Raw genomic sequence first — 19,774 nt, forward strand, 5'->3', positions numbered from 1 at the left:
AAATTAAATTTTTTAAATAAAAATTATCTTAAATTCTGTATTTTACTAAAAAAAATGGACTCACTTCATTGTAAATATATGTAGGACTCTAAAGTGCATTGGGACGCTAAAGTACAATGGTGACTTCATTGTAAATATATGTAGGACTCTAAAGTGCATGGGGACGCTAAAGTACAATAGATAATTTTTATTTAAAAAAATTAATTTCCTCAGTTTTTCTTCACTGCAGTTTAAGAACAGATAGTTAAAAAAAAATGTAAAATAATACTTCAAAATCTTAGAGAGAGATTTCCATCTGATTGATAGAAAATATAGCAGCAAAGCGATGGTATACGCTAAAGTGTGATTCCTCCATAAGCTAAAGTCTGATAGTCTGCGAAAGAATAAAAGTCAGAAACGTAGTTTGATTATCACATTAACAATCGTTTTTAAAAACTTTATACAAACTAAAATTAAAATGAACACGCAGTAAGACAAATTACAAATATTTGATTAAGAACTTTTTAACTAAATATTAATGATGTCTCGGCGTTGAAAGGGTTAAAAATAACTGTGCCAAAGCTAACGTGTTTTATTTTGGTAGCTGAAAGAAGATCTTGTATCCTGCAAATGACCGTTTTACTATAGGCCCTATAGATACAAGTAGTATATGCCTAGATATCCTTCATCCTGCTTTTATTGAAAGTAAACTGATACATTTGAATCATTGTTTATGTTGCCGTTTACTTTGAGGTCCCTGTTAAAATTTTGTCATTTTTATTCAAAAGTAACGTCAAAATAAAGGTACATATTTTCGTAGGTAAATTATAAACTATCTGCTAAAACATTAGTTTTTACATTGTAGGAAAATATAACATGGATGTGTAGTTGCTACTGAAATGGAGAAATTAATTTCGTCGAACATCCCTATCTCTCTCCTTTGAATTAAAGCATAAACAAATAAATGTTACATATTCCGACAATAATGGAATTTTGTCTTCGTAATACCAAATTTGTACAATTTAAAGATATAAATTTATATTCTACAACCTAGGCTGATTCTCAAAACTTGCAGATGTCAAGTAGTCATGTTATGTCCATTTCAACTCTTTTTTTTTGTGAGCACTCACTTATAACATGTAAAAATATATTCACAAATCAGAACAAATAATAAACCAAAATATTTGCATGCTTAGATAATATTCCTGCACATTAAGATTGTTTATAAAACTTTACATTGAGTGGTTCCATGTACATATTACAGAGAGAACATTATCCAGACACCTATCAGAAGATGATGGCTTATACATCACGTAAAAAATCAGAACAGAATGGATTTGCTGAAGAGTTTGCCAGAGACATTGAAGCACGTGAAGGTCGTCAGGATGTCAAGGTTAAGCTGGAAATTGATGTATCAACAGAGTTGGCTGCAGCAGATTTGATTAAAAGTGGAGTTTTGAACCATTTATTGGAAGGTATTTGTTATTGACATAAATAAGCCTTTTTATACAACCATAAACATTTGCAGCCTGTTGTCGTTTCGTAAAAGAAGACATTTGGTATCCAGACAATAACTTGAGTATAAGTGTAGTGATCTCAATGAATGACAATCCAATAAACTACAATAACCAATTGATGCCGAATTTCATGCCACAATTGTTTCCTATACTTTGATCCATTTTGCAACAACAATAAACCTCTAATGAGGTTGCTGATAGGCTCTCAATTTACTTTCCAATAATAATGCACTAGAACTCTTACAAAATATATTTTAACAGTTATCACATTTGTCTTTCTTGAGTAATTTCCCTTGACAAATGTCCTCTTTAGGCCACACCAATTTAATTCCTTGTTCGACGGACCCGCCCGCACCTATTTTTTTCAAAACAGATTTTTTTAATTTTTTTTATATTTCCGCTTCCCGCATCCGGAAATGTAATCGTGTCCATTTCCTGCACCATTTTTTTTTGTTTTGTTTGTAAATATTATAAAAAGATATCAACATTTGTTTTTTAAAATCTCATTCTAAACTGTTTATAACGATTTAAAACCTATAAGCACCCCAAAACACTGTGTAAATATCTGTGAGAATATTTGTTTCAGCATGAAACATGGGAGTGCTCCGATATAAAATAAAACAGCGGAAATACCTGTACAGAACAAAACATTGGTTTCTTTCCCCCTTACTTATATTCCCTATCAAAAAATGTTCGTTGTTAGAATAAAGTACAAAGAACTTCTGAAGGATTTGCCTTCAACTACAATTATATTGATGCTGGCGAAACAAAACTATACATAGCAGCTGCATGTTTATGTACCTGTCCTGATTGATTCAGGGGCCTGTTGTTCAGCAGTTATCGTTTGTAGATGTGGTTCATTAGTATTTTCCCGTTTGGATATATAAATTAGATAGTTGGTTTTCCTGTTCGAATTGTGTACACCAATAATTGTGGGGTCCCTTAAAGCTTGCTGTTTGGTCTGGATCAAAGCCCTGTGTAAAAGGCCGTACTTTGACCTGTGTTTGTTATTATCAGGTTGTGAACAACCCTACCTCAGACAAGGGGTATTAATGTTACTGTTGTACAAAAGAAAATAGAAATACCAAGGATTTGTATAGTGCTACTATACAAAACCTTTGAAAATTTAGATTTTTTTACTCAAAAAGAGGAGAAATACATAATATTTTAAACATTTTTTCTAAAAGAGGGGTTCACTTATTTTGAATAATATTAAATAAAGTATTAAATAATGATATTATAAAATAAATGTGTTAACATGGTTTAAGTCCAGGAATATTACAAAATTCTTGGACATGTTTTGACCATTTAATACAAGATAGATATATAGTTCTTTGGGAACATATGAGCCCTTTTGTACTAAAAGATGTTTTTTACAACGAAATATATTATGACTTTAATATATTGACCCCTCATAAAAGGGATATTTACATTATAACATTTAGGGGTTGTTCCCAACCTGATTATGACTTAATGTAGATGGAGAATTAGCCCATTGTCAGTCACACATACATAGACCAGATTTCATTATACAATTATTTCTTGGTGAACATGGTGAACAGGGAAAAAATACTTCATAAATTAAAGAAATGTCGAAGTATAAGTCATAAATTGAGTTTTAATATAGTCAAAACCTACTATTTTATGTTTACAAAAAAAAATTATAATCGCTCGCCTTTACTTTTCAAGCTTCGCCTCAAAATTTTTCAAATTTAATATTTTTTTATTAAAATTTTCAAATCGCTCGCTCGCCCCAAATTTTGGAGTCCAAAAATCCGTAGAACAAGAAATTAAATTAGTGTGGCCTTATGCCCACTTAACTTAAACATGTAGGTTTGTAACAGTCAATATGTGCAACAGCTTTGCTTTGTTTTTTCAGGAACTGGTCTTACAAAAGAAAATCTGAAAAATCTTAATTTGGATAGTTTAAAACCAGCCGCTCAAGAAACAATAGAAGCAGTTAAAATTGAGCCAGTAATTAAAAATGTGGACCAGAGATCAATGATAGAGAGAACATTACCTACATCTCAACACCAAACAGTAAATAGAGAATTTGAAAGTAAAACATTTTATCAGAAAAACTATGATCAGATGCCTTCATCGAGACAAGATGGTAGAATGTTACCTCAAAAATTTTCAGAAGAGAGGATGTTACCTAAATTTTCAGGTGACAGAATGTTACCTCAAAAATTAACCGAAGAGAGAATGTTACCTAAAAACTTAACTGATGAGAGAATGTTACCTAAAAACTTATCAGAAGAAAGAATGTTACCTAAGAAATTATCAGAAGAGAGAACATTACCTCAAAGGTTATCAGAAGAGAGAACATTACCTAGGCACCAAGGAGACAAAATGTTACCAGGAAAACCAGAAGAAAGACTGTTACCTAGGCATCCACAAGAAAGAATGTTAGCAAGGAGATCAGAAGATAGACCCTTTTCTAGTCATTCAGGAGAAAGAATATATCCAGGAAGGCCAGATGATAGATTAGCACCAGGGAGGTTGCCATTAGATCGATATGGAAGACCAGATGAGGATGAGTATTATAGACGAAGAATGTATGGTAAGATTTGGTTCCTATCTAAAATATTGAATGAGTATTTATGTGACCTAAATATGCTAATGCCATCACTCCGAGTTCGTAGACTTTCATCCTCTAGTAACTTTTCTTCTGCTGTAAATAGGCCAGTTGGAATTGAAATTTGACCACTATTCCTTAGAATATCAAGTTAAAAAATGGAGTCCAATTATTCCCCCTTCCAACCAATATAGCTGATAAAGGTAAAAAGTAGCACCAAAATGCATGTATCTTTTATCTTGAAAACCATTTTGATAGAAAAATGTCTTGGTAAACATGAAACATAGGACACATGTCCATTATAACAAAAACTTTGGAAATTGTATTTGATTAGGATAAGTCACTTTGTACATTGAACCTATCTGAAGGTTTGATTTAAGAAACTATTAATGTACTAAAACACCATTAATTCTCATTTGGCACCCTTATTTACATACTTTGAATTTTTAGTCCTATACTTGGGTAATGTAAACTAAAATTTTCGTCATTTTATATTTTTGTAGAAAGAAGATTACCAATGGATGATCCCTACTATGGAAGAAGAGGTTTGTCAGAAAATATGAAATTACTTTCTTAAGAGCATACCAGGGGTCACCACTTATAAGACCCCAACCTTCCAAAATATTTACAGGTCTTTATGATTGCAAAAAAGTGAGAGATAAAAAACACACATGTTGGTAAAAAAAAATTATTTGAAATATATCATTAATTGAATTTTATTCAATTCAAAGCTTAAAGGGGCACTAGCTGCCAAATTCATGTTCACTGATTTGACTTAAATTCTCATATTTCATTCATAGCAATGAAAACTATCAAAAAATTCAAATAAACAATTTACAGGACATGGTCTCAATAAGATGTTGCTTCGCTTCGTGTGAAATTTGGCCAAGATGCCATCTAATTAACTATTGAGTTGACCTATGACCATATAAGTGATGTAAACATAAACACAGATATAGATAGATTAAGCAACTCGTGCAATTGGATTTTGATAGGTCTTATAAAATTTGTATTATAGAATAAAAATTTATCGCCGTTTTTACCTATATAAGAATTATTTTATGTGGATCGAATCAGTTAATAAAATTATTTACCTTTGTTTCACTTTCAATGCTTTTCCTTTGAATACCTGTACACTGACAATGCAATCATTATCACTTTCTACGGGGTTAAAAGTGGAATTCACATGAAAATGGATTTAATGAGGTCGAATTATTCACTTGCAAGTGAATAATTCATTATCAATGTTTATTAGCTTAATTTGACAAAATTGAACCATTTTAGCTGATAAAAGCAAATTACTATTTCACTTTTCACTTTCATAAATGATTGAGCAAAACAAATCATACTTTTGATATTTTTATATATCTCGTAGCTAGTACCCCTTTAAAATGCAGGTGAATTTTTTTTTAGATATTTCAGCAATCAAATAATGGTAGATTGATTGTTTGATTGGTGTTTTAAGCAGTTTTCAGCGCTATGGCCTATTTTTAAGACCAATTTTTATTGGAGGCAACTGAATATGCTAAATTAGTTGAGGAATCTTAGAGAAAATAACTGTCCAAACATTGACAACTTATTTTGATACCAGAAAGCTGAGACAGCTTATGCAGTAAACCCATTTATTTTCACATTTTGTCTTTTTATGTCAATTTCACTTGTCTTGTTTTTGAATTTTGTAACAGTTTTGGTTTATTTATGTTCAGAACAGAATTTCATATTTACAATATTTTTCTATGCCTGAAAGTCAACAGGAATATAAATCTGACTAATGAAATTAGATGGTTTACATGAAATAAAATCTTGGGGGAAAATAACATACTGATGACAAAAATTTGACACATTACTTAAATCATAGACAAGATGAAAATTATTAGATTATATAAATTAATAATGGAATCAGGTCTTTTTCATGTCTCAATTTTGTTCTGGACTGTGTAAAGCAAGACTTTTAATTGGTATACTAGTAGTCTGAATGTTTCTTAACTTCTTTGAAGTTTTGACAAAAACATGAAGATCTTGATTGGAATTGTTTTAGGTTTAAGGCCACTTGAAGACCCATACTACCAACCTCCAAGATATACTCCAAGAGAAGTATCTATCAAACCAGTAGTTGTAGTGGACTATGGCCACAGTAGAACTAAAAGTCCAGTGGAAGAGGTCAGAACTGGTCTGACGGAGGAAGAGAGGTCTTTTATGAAGAGAAAAACAGATGGAGAATTGACTGATGAAGAACTGTTTCAGGAATTCTTAAAATGGAAGAAATCTAAATCTACTCCAAAACCTCCTTATCAAGGTAGGATAGCTTTGTAATCTATAAAAATCAGTTATTGGTAATAGTCACAGATCTATGGTAAACTCAGAAATTATTGCAGGCATTTATTATTGCGATTATTGAAGTATGGATTTTTTTACTGGGAATATCCGCTCTAAAATGATAGCGATTAAGTAAAATTCATGGATGGTGTTGTAAATGTGTATATTGGTTATTTCCAAGGAAAGGAATATTGTTATTATTGTATTTAGAGAGTTTATATAAGTTGTCAGAAGTTATTACTAGTATTTAGTATATTGAATGAGTAATTAACGTACGTTTTACCTTATTTTATTAGCTGTATCGATAACGTCATTTATGGCGCAACTTTGTCATGTTTTGTTCAGAACGTTACCGTTGGGTCAATATTTTAAGCATGAACCCAAAAGTGTTCATTTGGAGCTCTTAACTGGAAGAATTAATATGTCTATATTTGTTAATTCATAAGATTGTATTATTATAAGCATTTGAGTCGAGGACTCCTATATTTTATTTAAGCGTTTTACGTTATGTTTTTCTTCCTGCTTAGAATATTTACTTCCAGTAATTTGAAATAAATATGAGTGCAACGTCATGTTCGTCAGTCTTTGCTGTGTTTACATTTGGCTTGCAGCAAGGCTCCGCCTGGGGTTTCCTAGAGGTAAGAAGCAGCGCATTTAGCTGTATGCCTCACAGTTTGTATTATGAGTAAGGGTTGTAGTTTAGAGGTAAGAAGCAGAGCAGATAGCTGTATGCCTTGCATTTATTTGTATCCGTATTTGTCATTGTAAAATTTAAGATAATACCTTTGGTCAGTACAAAAGTACAAGAAAAAGAATATAATTTTAGTAGTTCCGCCCCGTATGTTAATATTGTATTGAGTATTGTACGTGTATTGAAATATATCGAAGTTTAATAAACGTATCATTTTTGTGGAGCCTGCGACTTTAGTTGCAGAAAGCTCGACATAGGGATAGTGATCCGGCGGTGGCGGCGTGTTAGCTAACTTCTTAAAAGCTTTATATTTTAGAAGGTAGAAGACCTGGATGCTTCATACTTTGTATATGGGTCAACATTTACAATTAATTCTCCATAGGCGGTAATGGTAACGTTTTCCTCCGTTACTCAGTCCATATTGTTTACTTGAACATGTATGATGGCTCATATCGAAGCTGGTACATTTATATATGTCTGGTTAAATTTTCGGGGTGGCAAGTGAGATTACTTTTTTCGCAAATTGCTGGACCCCGGAAGATGGTGAAAAATGTCATTCTCCTCATGAATAATCCCAAAATTCTGATCATAAAATTCAATAAAAAAATGTCCTTTCTAATAATTTATTTCAGGTCAAATCTACATATTTCTTTTCTCATCACATCAGCTCTATAAAACAGTTCTTATTGTTCATTTATGTCCATTTTTAAAATCACAGCATCCACAATTGTATGGCGGACTAATATTTTTTTTAATTACGTCATCTGAGTTCCTCATCTCAAGGTCTATTAGGGATCCTGACCCATTTGGAGGCCTCATGATACGAAGTTTCCGTCAGTCACATGTCCGATGTCCTTGACCTCATTTTCATGGGTGAGTGACTACTTGAAAAAAAAGTTGAAACTTTTTGTAATGTTAAGTTCTCTCTTATTATAAGTAGTAGGATAACTATATTTGGTATGTGCATACCTTGTTTTGTGAGATTATTCGTATTTGCTGGCTTTAAAACTATACGAAAACATAGCAAGAAGCAGAAATTACGACAGATGGCATGAATCAGGATGCCAGCGTTCAGAATTATGAAAAATCCACACAGTAGCGCACATTGTAAAAAGTCTTTTCTTGCGTTAGAAAAAAACGAAACTGAACAAAGATTCTGCGAACTTGGAACTGTGAATTGAATAAGATCTACATAGTACCTTGTTGAACTCATAAACTTTTGGAAACTTTGTATTGAAAATAACTTGATAATATATTTACAGTCATTCAATGGCAATTAAATTTATAGTCATAAGTATTGAAATCTAGTCCCTGCTGAGTTTATTATTTTGAGGTTTTGTATTTTTAATGTGTTGTACAAGATTAAATAAATAATGAAATTTCAAATGTACAAATCTTATTTCTTTATAAATACACAGTGAATACCAGATTTGCATTATATTGACTTACTCCAAACTTTAGCTCAAATTTTTGTCAAATCACGAAAATTTTAGGTGATAATCTTTGTTGCAAAAATATCTGAATAAGACTGCAGATACTGTCAGAATGCAGGAAATTGCATCTAATTTTCAAAATTTTCTGGGGGGGGGGCATTCCCCCAAACCCCCTAGACGGTTTGTGCCTCTTCAAGGCACTCATCGAGAGTATTACTGACAATATTGCAAAACTACTGACAATTCTACTGATAGACATCATGGTGGGTAAACAGGGGTGTAGATCATATATTTCAAGTTTCTGAATTGTCCCTTGTTGACTTGTCTTCATTGCCAGGCATCAGAGAGAATCTTTAAGACAGACTATGTTCCATCACTTTAACATATCCTAATTTATTTCAGCTACTGTTACACCAGAAAATTACCAGATTCAACCACCTACAGCTTCAACTCCTGAGGTGACAATGGACCAACAGTCAATGGATTTACCTAGTTATACCACTTCTGACCACTCCACTCCAAAAACATCATCTGAAACTTCCCATAGTAAAGGTGTCAAGGTGAGTCAGACACACTACTCCAAAACATCATCTGAAACTTCCCATAGTAAAGGTGTCAAGGTGAGTCAGACACTCTACTCCAAAACATCATCTGAAACTTCCCATAGTAAAGGTGTCAAGGTGAGTCAGACACTCTACTCCAAAACATCATCTGAAACTTCCCATAGTAAAGGTGTCAAGGTGAGTCAGACACACTACTCCAAAACATCCTCTGAAACTTCCCATAGTAAAGGTGTCAAGGTGAGTCAGACACTCTACTCCAAAACATCATCTGAAACTTCCCATAGTAAAGGTGTCAAGGTGAGTCAGACACTCTACTCCAAAACATCATCTGAAACTTCCATAGTAAAGGTGTCAAGGTGAGTCAGACACTCTACTCCAAAACATCATCTGAAACTTCCCATAGTAAAGGTGTCAAGGTGAGTCACTACTCCAAAACTTTATCTGAAATTTCCCATAGTAAAGGTGTCATGGTGAATCACTACTCCAAAACTTTATCTGAAATTTCCCATGGTAAAGGTGTCAAGGTGAGCCAGAGAGTTATTGATTGCATAACCTACAAAATTGACAATTCTTACATAATTTTAAATCTCAATGTAAAACAATGAAAAACAGATGCTTGGATTATCATGCCAAAATACAAGAAGTTTGGACTATCATTAAAGTCCATGTTTAAGAAATTTCTAGATATAAGAGCTGATAGACTTTTAATGTGTTTTTTTAGACTAATTGCTTTGTTTTAACCAGTTGAACCTTGACATTATGAGTTAAGGTACATCTTTTCTATGAAGGATTTTTACTGTAAAGAATTTTTAAAGTAGGGACAGTAGTTAAACATAGTGAAACCAATTTATCACATGTGTCAATTTCTTTACCCTTAAGGCACATTATCTTACTATGATAATTTGTATACTTTCTCGAGTAATATTTACCCTAACTTGAGTGATGTATAAAATTAAATATGACCTGCTACATTTGGTAATAAAATCTCAATTAGATAGTTATAATGCAGGTTTTTATATAAAAAAAAACCCAAAAAAAACAAACTGCCAAGCAATGTTAGATTTTCAAAACATTTTTCTTCACAAAATGGGATTTGACCCCATGCTTCTGAGATATATTGGCAACTGGGTCTTCACCATTGTTAAACATCTAGACCATGCTGTCACCTAGGCTTATAGAAATACAGCTAGTAGAGTTATGTTATTCCTTGTCAGTTTAACCTATGTTTTTAACACGATGCATGATGTATAAATGCATACAGACAGAATATCTTGTAGATCAGCTATTTTTTGTCAGTCATTAAAGATAATTAGGAAGTACACTTCTAATTCATGGCCTCATTGCTTTCTATGTTGAATTCCTCAATTTAAAACAGACACAGCACTTTCATTTTAAGTTCAAATAAAGTGACATTCATTGCATGTCAAAGCTACACTTTGTGGTGTCTTGTACTAAAAAAAATCAACATACCTTTAATGGCATACAAGAAAGAACTGGTTCCTGGAACTTCGGATATACCAAAACAGGTACTTCAGATCTGACAAACAGGCAAAATATATATATCCTCTTTTTAAAATTGGGTGCAGTTTTTTTAAATATCTAAAACTATAAGTCATAAAGTGTTCTACAATGATCACCAGTCATTCAGCTCTCATTTGATACCAAAAAAAACATAAATATTCTACATGTTTAGAAGTTAAACTCATGCGTAGGAACTATTTTGTGTTGAATATGTACTACTTTCTGGTATGTGCTTTCTGGCCAGGCCCTAATTAGTGGTGTAACACCATTAATAAATGTACCTCCATACCTTTTCCCTTGCGTTATAATGTTGTCGTGGAGAGCAATTCATAGATTTGTTAAGAAAAATGACAAGTTAAGAAACTCTCCTTATGGAATTAATGATGAACTTTGATTTCTTTCAGCCGAAAGGAACAGATGAGCTGAACCTGCCACCACAAGTACAAGAACTAATGTCTACTTTGGTAAGTACAAAAAGAGGGACGAAAGATACCAGAGGGACAGTCAAACTCATTAATCGAAAATAAACTGACAAAGCCATGGCTAAAAATGAAAAGGACAAACAGACAAACAATAGTACACGTGACACAACATAGAAAACTAAAGAATAAACAACACGAACAACTTATGATGTTAAAAAAAGTCTGTGAGTGAAAAATATCTGTTTATTATTTACAAATTCATAATGTAAAACACAAGTTGACTTATGTAATGAACTTTGGTTGATGTTTATGATTTCTTAGAATGGTTTGCATGTTGTAGTAGGGAAAAGTGGTTATAAATATAGAAAGTTTTCCCTACAGTTCTGTCTGTGATACAAATCAATACATAAAAGAGGGACAAAAGATACCAGAGGGACAGTCAAACTCATAAATCTAAAATAAACTGACAACGCCATGGTTAAAAATGAAAAAGACAAACAGACAAACAATAGTACACATGACACAACATAGAAAACTAAAGCAACAGGAACCCCACCAAAAACTAGAGGTGATCTCAGCTTGTAAGGGTAAACAGATCCTGCTCCACATGTGGCACCCGTCATGTTGCTTATGTGATGACAAATACGGTAAGTAGTCTAATTTCTTATTCATAATAGGTGTCATAGTCTTGCCTATCTGATTGAACAATGACTTTTTTTAATTGTCAGTTCCTTGTCAAAGTATTCTTCAACAACAAATAAAATAACCAATGCTTTGAAATTTTTTAAAGAAATGAATAATCAAATAACACTGTCAAGTATACAAACTTTAAATAATGATTTCTGTTGCAGTCCAAATCTATGATCAGTTCAGAGGATGAGGCTGCAATGGCATTACAGGTGTCTAATGCCCTGACTCAAGCCCTCCTGGAATATCAACTCAAAAACATATCTAAAGAGGTGAGTTGTAGTTCTAATGCCATGACTCAAGCCCTCCTGTAATATCAACTCAAAAACATGTCCTAAGAGGTGAGTTGTAGTTCTAATGCCCTGACCCAGGCCCTTCTGGAATATCAACTCAAAAACATGTCTTAAGAGGTGAGTTGTAGTTCTAATGCCTGACCCAGGCCCTACTGGAATGTCAATTTGAAAACACATTTTCAAAGAGGTTAGAAAGGATTTTGCCCTGAAATATCAATTGAAACATATTCATATACAGATTCAGCTTGTCCATAGATATGAGATTTTATAAATATCAAACAAAAGAAGTACTGGTTCAAACCTTTGATTCAGCTTGTCATAAAATGCAAGCTTTAAACATCAAAAGAACTGAGCACTGGTTCTAACCTCTATTCCACCTGTAATGTTATATCAACTGAAAAACATCCAAATAGTTGAGCACTGGTTCTCAACTTCTCACATTTGATTAAGCTTGTCCTGGAATCTCCGTATTTAAAATATACCCCAGGACCATCTAGATCTGCCAATGCAATTTCAGAAGAAAAATATTAAAAGAGGTAAGTATTGGTTGTATTATTTGAATCAGTTTTTCCTGTATTCTTTTACTCTAGTTGTACCTTAAGGTGGTACCTAACACTACAGGGAGATAACTCTGTAAAATCAACAGAACGTTTTAATGACGTGTTTTAAAGGGAATATTAAGCTTCTCAATGATCAAAATGAGTGTTTGTCAAACTGCTATATAACCAGTGTATTTTTTCTGATTAAACGGTTGGTTCAATTTTTTGGATTTTTTTTATATTTTTGTCAAAGGGTCAAAGTAAATACTTTGTCAAAATTTTAAGAAAATTAAACGAGCCAAATTAATTTTAGTTCAGGTGTTAGGTACCACCTTAAGGGGGGAAAATGAAAAAGCATTCATAGAGGTCAGTATTATTTCTTACAGTTGATTTGACCTGTCCCTGAATATCAATTTACAAATTTATTCACAGAAGTGACAATGTGCGTTTCATAGAAAAGAACAGGTTTTATGTATTATTTCCTGACACAAAGACCCTTCTTGCATTTGAAAATAAACTATTTAAGAAGAAAATTATAATGGCTGTTACCACTTTTGGGTGTTTAACAACCTTGGCTACCCATGAGGGTTTTTCACTGTTGGCCCTTTTGGGGAATTTAAATGGCTGTTCATCATCTCGAATTCACAATTAGATGGTCCCTAGCATCTTCTTCAGTATAAACCTATGCTAGATGTGCATGCTGATAATGCACCATAAATGTATTTAAGCATGTAGATTTCATATAATATCAACATATATCAGGCAGAAATCCACACTTGTGTTTACTTGCTATACAATTTTATAGTAAAATCAAGAAACAATACAAAATATTAAAGATTTTAAATGAGTTGAGTCAGTATTTATTCCAGAAACAGCTAGGGAATATAAGTTGTGTTTTTTCCCCCAATTTGAAACCTCCAAAAATAATTCAATTTTCACAAAAGTTGTTTTCTATTGACAGTTACAGGATACAGTAGAGCAGCAACAACAAAAACTACAGGAGCAGACAGGAAATAAATCCTCAGGTAAACATCAACCTAAAAAACAGAGTACCAAAAAACAGAGATATGATGCATACGGTATGATCAATGGAAAGACACAGGCAACAACATCTTCAGACTTGAGTGCAACGTCTGTTAAATCGTCAGGGTCAAATACCACTGCTAAGTCAAAAAGTCAGAAATGTGCTGTACAAAATGTAAAAACAACATCAGCACAGAGCACTGACAAGCAGGTGCTAACTCCACAAAATGATATTTATCAGACTACACAAGGAATGATGACATCACAGGTATCTGAATCTTATTATGCATCATCACAAGGAATGATGACATCACAGGTATCTGAACCTTATTATGCATCACAAGGAATGATGACATCACAGGTATCTGAACCTTTTTATACATCACAAGGAATGATGACATCACAGGTATCTGAACCTTATTATGCATCATCACAAGGAATGATGACATCACAGGTATCTGAACCTTATTATGCATCATCACAAGGAATGATGACATCAGAAATGTCACAAGCTTATGATGCACAGGGAATGACATCATTGCCAATGTCTTATTATCAACCTCAACCTGGTGGTGATTATACTTTTGCAGGAAATGCTGGATACACAATGGCATCGTACCAGCAATTCCAACAAACTCCACCAGGTCAGATGTACGATGGAAATGCATATCAATCACCCATGGATTGGAATCATATGTATATGGCTCAATCCATGGTGCCACCTCCACCAATGGTGCCTCCTCCTCCTCCAATGGTGCAGCCACCACTGCCAGATATAGCACCACCCCCTCTGCCACCAGGCCCTCCACCACCCACAGAATGAATCAATGTTATAATGTTTGATTTTAATCTATTCCTAAACATGTTAACTTTTTAAATTTTTTTGTCAAGTTTAAAAATTGTCTAACTGTTTTTTATTGCATAATAATTTGAATTGTATAGTTTTACAGATTAGGAATTGAAATAACACTTAAAAACGCAATCATAAAATAGATCTCAGCTATTATTTGTATTCATTATGAAAATGATTTATTTTATTTTTAACGGTTTAATCTGCAATCATGTACCGTAATGGACATTAATTTTTTTAACTAGAAATTGACTGAATCATTAAGGGTTAACCTCTTCTGGTCCTAATGTGAGATATTGCCCACACCTCTTCATCCATAAGGTAGCTAATTAATAATCATCTTGTTTGAAACTACTGGGAAATTAGAATTGTAGTTGTCATGAATCATCTAATGCTTAATTGTTATATTTAGAAAATTATGAACATAGGGTCCTTAAAGTCTATTTTTTAGTTCATTGTTTTTAAAAAAAAAAGTGTAAAGAAGTAAATTAAGGGTCTGTAGTTCAGGCCATAGCTTTTAAATCTATCAAATTGACAACAGATTATTTTACTTTAATGGTTAAATAAAAAGTAGTCATAGGGAAGTCAAAATTAAATTTTGCTACCAATTTATATGTGTCAATCATTTAATACATCTTTTTAACATAAACATGAGACTTTGTTGTAAATATACATTTTGTTGTAATCTGGTTTAAAGCATCTGATTGATTAATATTTTTTCATCATGTTTAATTCCCAAAGACAATAAGTCTGACCATCTTTTCTCCAACTACTGTGAGCATTCAAAGACAATGCTTTCAACTTCATGTTTGATCTTATATTTTCACTGTAAACAGTTTACTCTACTGTTTGTATATATAGAGCCTCCAGAAGCTCAAAAAGTATGAGTCAGAGACCAATGAAATATTGCACCGTTGTGCTTCATATATAGATAGGCATATTATTCAGCTCACTGATTTTTTAAAATATAACTCAGTTTTGTTGTTAAAAAAAAATCACAAATTTTGAGAAATCCCATCTTATGATAGGATCTTAACAAAACTGATATATAGGTGTATTAAGTAATTTTAACTGATTGACAAATTAAAAAAAACTCTCTCTGTTCAACAAAAGACTTGCTTCACAATATAAAATAGTGTCCTATATTAAGGGAAAACACATCCAGAATTGTTTGCTGTTGTGAAAATTTATGAAAATTGGTAACCAATGTACATTTGCTTTGTAAGCATTAGTCCCTTTGCCTCAGTCCATTACTGAAATGTCAGTTTGTTAGATTGAATATATTTTGAAAATTGAATCAATAGATAAGAATAAGAGGTTTTTTTAAGATTTGTTAAAATATAACAATATCAATGTTAGAATTAAAATGCAGCTACGTATCAATTTTACCAAAAAAAGTTAAAATCACGGGTGAAATTTTTGTTAACCTAATTCATATTAGTTGTCATTGCAACAAATACAATATTATTGAACTAATTGATATGGTGGAAAAAAGAGTACCTAAATAACCTAGTTACCAAAACTTACTTGGATCAGTTCATGAAAATATACTTGTAACTGTTTTTAAAAAGTTATTTGTAAAATATAATTGTGTACTATTATCAGCATTGTTGTACAAAAATAAATACTGAAAATATGTTATGTTTGTCATGTTTCTTGCAGGAGCACTACATTTTCGTAAGCAAACAACTGTGCTCCACAAAAATGTAATGCTTGTGTATTATGACTAGTATATTAGATCAGTTTGTTTAAAGTTTTGATATGTAGACGAATAATTTATATATATTTCATAAATGGTTATAAATGGTGAAAAGTATCAAATGAATCACTAACATTATCTATTTCATAATTTCATAATTCTATAGTATAAATTGAGGAAGATACACAGTGTTTTGCCTAAGGACATATATGATAAAATGTTTGATGGCCGATTCTAAAGTAGACAAAAGTTGTGAAAGTTCTCTACTGTTCAAAAGGGCCTGTTCATTTAATAATTTGAAGTAAGGACAACTTAACATTTTGTAAGCATTGATTGCAGAAATATTTCATTGATATCAATCAAGATGGTCACCAAGACTTAAATCTTCTTTAAACTTTTATTCATGGGAATAGATTCATTTTTGTCGAGCCTGCAACTTTTGTTGCAGAAAGCTCGACATAGGGATAGTGATCCGGCGGCGGCTACGGCGGCGGCGTTAGCTAACTTCTTAAAAGCTTTATATTTTAGAAGGTGGAAGACCTGGATGCTTCATACTTTGTATATAGATGCCTCATGTTACGAAGTTTCCGTCAGTCACATGTCCAATGTCCTTGACCTCATTTTCATGGTTCAGTGACCACTTGAAAAAAAAGTTCAAATTTTTTGTAATGTTGAATTCTCTCTTATTATAAGTAATAGGATAACTATATTTGATATGTGCGTACCTTGCAAGGTCCTCATGTCTGTCAGACAGTTTTCACTTGACCTCGACCTCATTTCATGGATCAGTGAACAAGGTTAAGTTTTGGTGGTCAAGTCCATATCTCAGATACTATAAGCAATAGGGCTAGTATATTCGGTGTATGGAAGGACTGTAAGGTGTACATGTCCAACTGGCAGGTGTCATCTGACCTTGACCTCATTTTCATGGTTCAGTGGTTATAGTTAAATTTTTGTGTTTTGGTCTGTTGTTCTCATACTATATGCAATAGGTCTACTATATTTGTTGTATGGAATGATTGTAAGGTGTACATGTCTAGCGGGCAGATGTCATGTGACCTTGACCTCATTTTCATGGTTCAGTGGTCAAAGTTAAGTTTTTGAGTTTTGGTCTTTTTATCTAATACTATATGCCATAGGTCATGTAGGTCAACTATATTTGGTGTATGGAAATATTTTATGATCTTTATGTCAGTCGCGCAGGTTTTATTTGACGGTAACCTCATTTTCACGGTTCATTGCACAGTGTTAAGTTTTTGTGTTTTGGTCTATTTTTCTTAAACTATAAGTAATAGGTCAACTATATATGTTGTATAGAAGCATTGTTAGCTGTACATGTCTGCCTGGCATGGTTCATCTGACCTTGACCTCATTTTCAAGGTTCATTGGTCTTTGTTTAGTTATCTTGGTTAATGTTAAGTTTATGGTACAGTTGTTATAAAGCTTAGCTTTTTACTTAGGACTATCAACATAATATCAATGATTAGTATAGAAGGCGAGACATTTCAGCGTGTGCACTCTTGTTCTTATACTGTGAAATAAAATGACATCTGGAAAGCTTTATGATATCTTAATGATAGTGTTTGAATAAAAGGAGATGTTTAAGAGGCATCAGTGAGACATCAACCAAACAGCTGAAATAATAGAAAAAATATGTAGAAGGCAATATACAGTCTTCAAAAATAGACAGGTGTCTACACAATATGCCAATCTTTAAACCATCTAATATTTATAAAAGCTGGGTAAAAATTAAATAGAAACAATCAAAGATCTGCCATTAAAATCATATTCTCAAATAACTAAACATTAAGATATGACATATGACATCAACTGATTAGGTTCTTGACTTGTGACAGGCACATGAAACTGTTGCAGAGTTCATACAGTCTCAACCCTCCTCCTATTAAACTTTTTGAAACATAAGTCACAATGGAAATTAAAACTTCATCAAGTTCATTTTTTTAGATTTTTTTATCACACAATAATGCAACTTTTACAATATTTGGTTATGAGCCTTCCTCATGAGGATAACCAACAATGTGCATGGACACTTTGAATCTCAATATGAGGAGAGTTTCAGATAAGTCAAAAAAGTAGACATTAACTGTCAAATATGCAGTGTAGCTTATGCATAGTTTGCTGCACCAAATGATAAGTAATAAAATATACATTCACAAGCATAGTGACAATACTTTCTTTACTTATAATTTAGTATTTAATTTCAATTTAATTAATGAGTGAGATTTATGTTTTTTTACAAAACAAATTTGAAATGTGCTGTTTCTAACTTTTTATAAGTTACCTTTTCACCTTTTTACACCTTTTCATATTGGACTGTGACTACTGACTATAAAATGCATTCAGTGACTGATTAAATAAGATAACCTGTAAAAGATTTTTTTGTAAAAATTATCTGACATTGCAAACCTGATGCAGTTATATTCTCACAACAGTACTTTTGGACGCAGTGTACAAATATAGACCTCTAAGTAAATGACCAACTTCAATTAAATTTTACTAGATAAAAAAAAAGTAAAAGTAGCAGCTGCTTGAACTTAATTTTAGATTGTTCAGTTCTTCAAGTTGTTTTTGTGTAAAAATAATATCAGGGAACAGAAAATGAATATTAATTATTTTCCATATGATAGTTTTTCAATTGATTGAAAAAGAGGAAAATAATTTAAAAGATTTTCTGTTTAGAAGGGATTATATTTTACACAAAAATTGACTTGAAGAAAGACGGGACACAATGCTTCAAGTGTACTGGAATCTAATAGATTTAAAAGTGATAACATTCTTATATTTGTTTGTTCCTCATTGAGTGAAAGAAACAAGAGTAATGATATTTTTTGTGTATAATTCTGTAGATAAATAATGCTGTAAAGCATTGAAAAATATTGAGCCTCTGCTTCAATGTCCTCATTTTTAACCCACTTTACAAAAAGAGTAGGATAATATTGTCTCTAAATTAACATGACTGGGCGATTAGTTAATATCTACTTCAAGATAATAAGTTTCAAGGAAATAAAACATTCAATACCCTTTCTAAAAATTGTTTTAGTAAAGCCTCAATTGAATTATTTTCATCATTCAGTTTCTGACTTCATGTTGGATTTAATTTCAATTCTCTGTCAGACAAAACAATATGTATTTGGCTTACTAAATTATAATCCTGGTACCTTTGATTCTAACTATTCTATGAAGCAGCTAAAGTAAAGGGATAAAAGAATGTCCCAATGGTCCACATTTGTGTTCCATATTGTTATCTAATTTGTTTTAAAAGAATATGCACTTCTTTGATGCTATTTCTTTAAAAGTACAATATTACATATAGCTTATAAGAAAAGATTTACACAATTTACCAATTAAATTTATTTAAAAAAAAAAAGAAGAATGTGTCTAGATATGAATACCCCTGATCAAGCTTTGCAATTTTCGAAGTCAAATAGAGTCATAACTCTGAAAAGGTAAATGACTCACAACTAAAGTTTAAACACTGTCTGTGTGTTGTTTTTGGCATTGTGTATAAGTTCCATAAAAGTTTAATGAGACAAATTTAAGTTCAGATTGCAGAGATGAAATTGGGATGGATGGATGGAAGAAAAAAGGTAGACAGAAGGGTGATCAAAAGTAACATGCTTGTTGTATATGTCGGGGGCATAA

General features: G+C 32.3%; 1 protein-coding gene across 3 annotated transcripts in view; it reads left to right on the forward strand.

Moving 5' to 3' along the window:
• Window positions 1-19,774, forward strand: part of LOC139513276 (uncharacterized) — a 70,488-nt gene that overhangs the window by 16,039 nt on the left and 34,675 nt on the right. The window contains exons 8-16 of one of the 3 annotated variants that reach the window (XM_071301622.1): window positions 1,244-1,454; window positions 3,376-4,059; window positions 4,578-4,619; window positions 6,113-6,370; window positions 8,917-9,074; window positions 11,003-11,062; window positions 11,872-11,979; window positions 13,501-13,968; window positions 14,017-16,051. In XM_071301622.1, coding sequence (XP_071157723.1) covers window positions 1,244-1,454; window positions 3,376-4,059; window positions 4,578-4,619; window positions 6,113-6,370; window positions 8,917-9,074; window positions 11,003-11,062; window positions 11,872-11,979; window positions 13,501-13,968; window positions 14,017-14,385 — 2,358 coding nt within the window. In that variant the 3' untranslated portion in view covers window positions 14,386-16,051. Of the gene's footprint in view, window positions 1-1,243; window positions 1,455-3,375; window positions 4,060-4,577; window positions 4,620-6,112; window positions 6,371-8,916; window positions 9,075-11,002; window positions 11,063-11,871; window positions 11,980-13,500; window positions 16,052-19,774 lie in introns of those variants that run through there. The other 2 variants (XM_071301621.1, XM_071301620.1) reach the window with 2 other exon arrangements.

This window comes from Mytilus edulis, chromosome 2 (assembly GCF_963676685.1).
Source record: "Mytilus edulis chromosome 2, xbMytEdul2.2, whole genome shotgun sequence".
In the NCBI taxonomy this organism is placed as follows: Eukaryota; Metazoa; Mollusca; class Bivalvia; order Mytilida; family Mytilidae; genus Mytilus; species Mytilus edulis.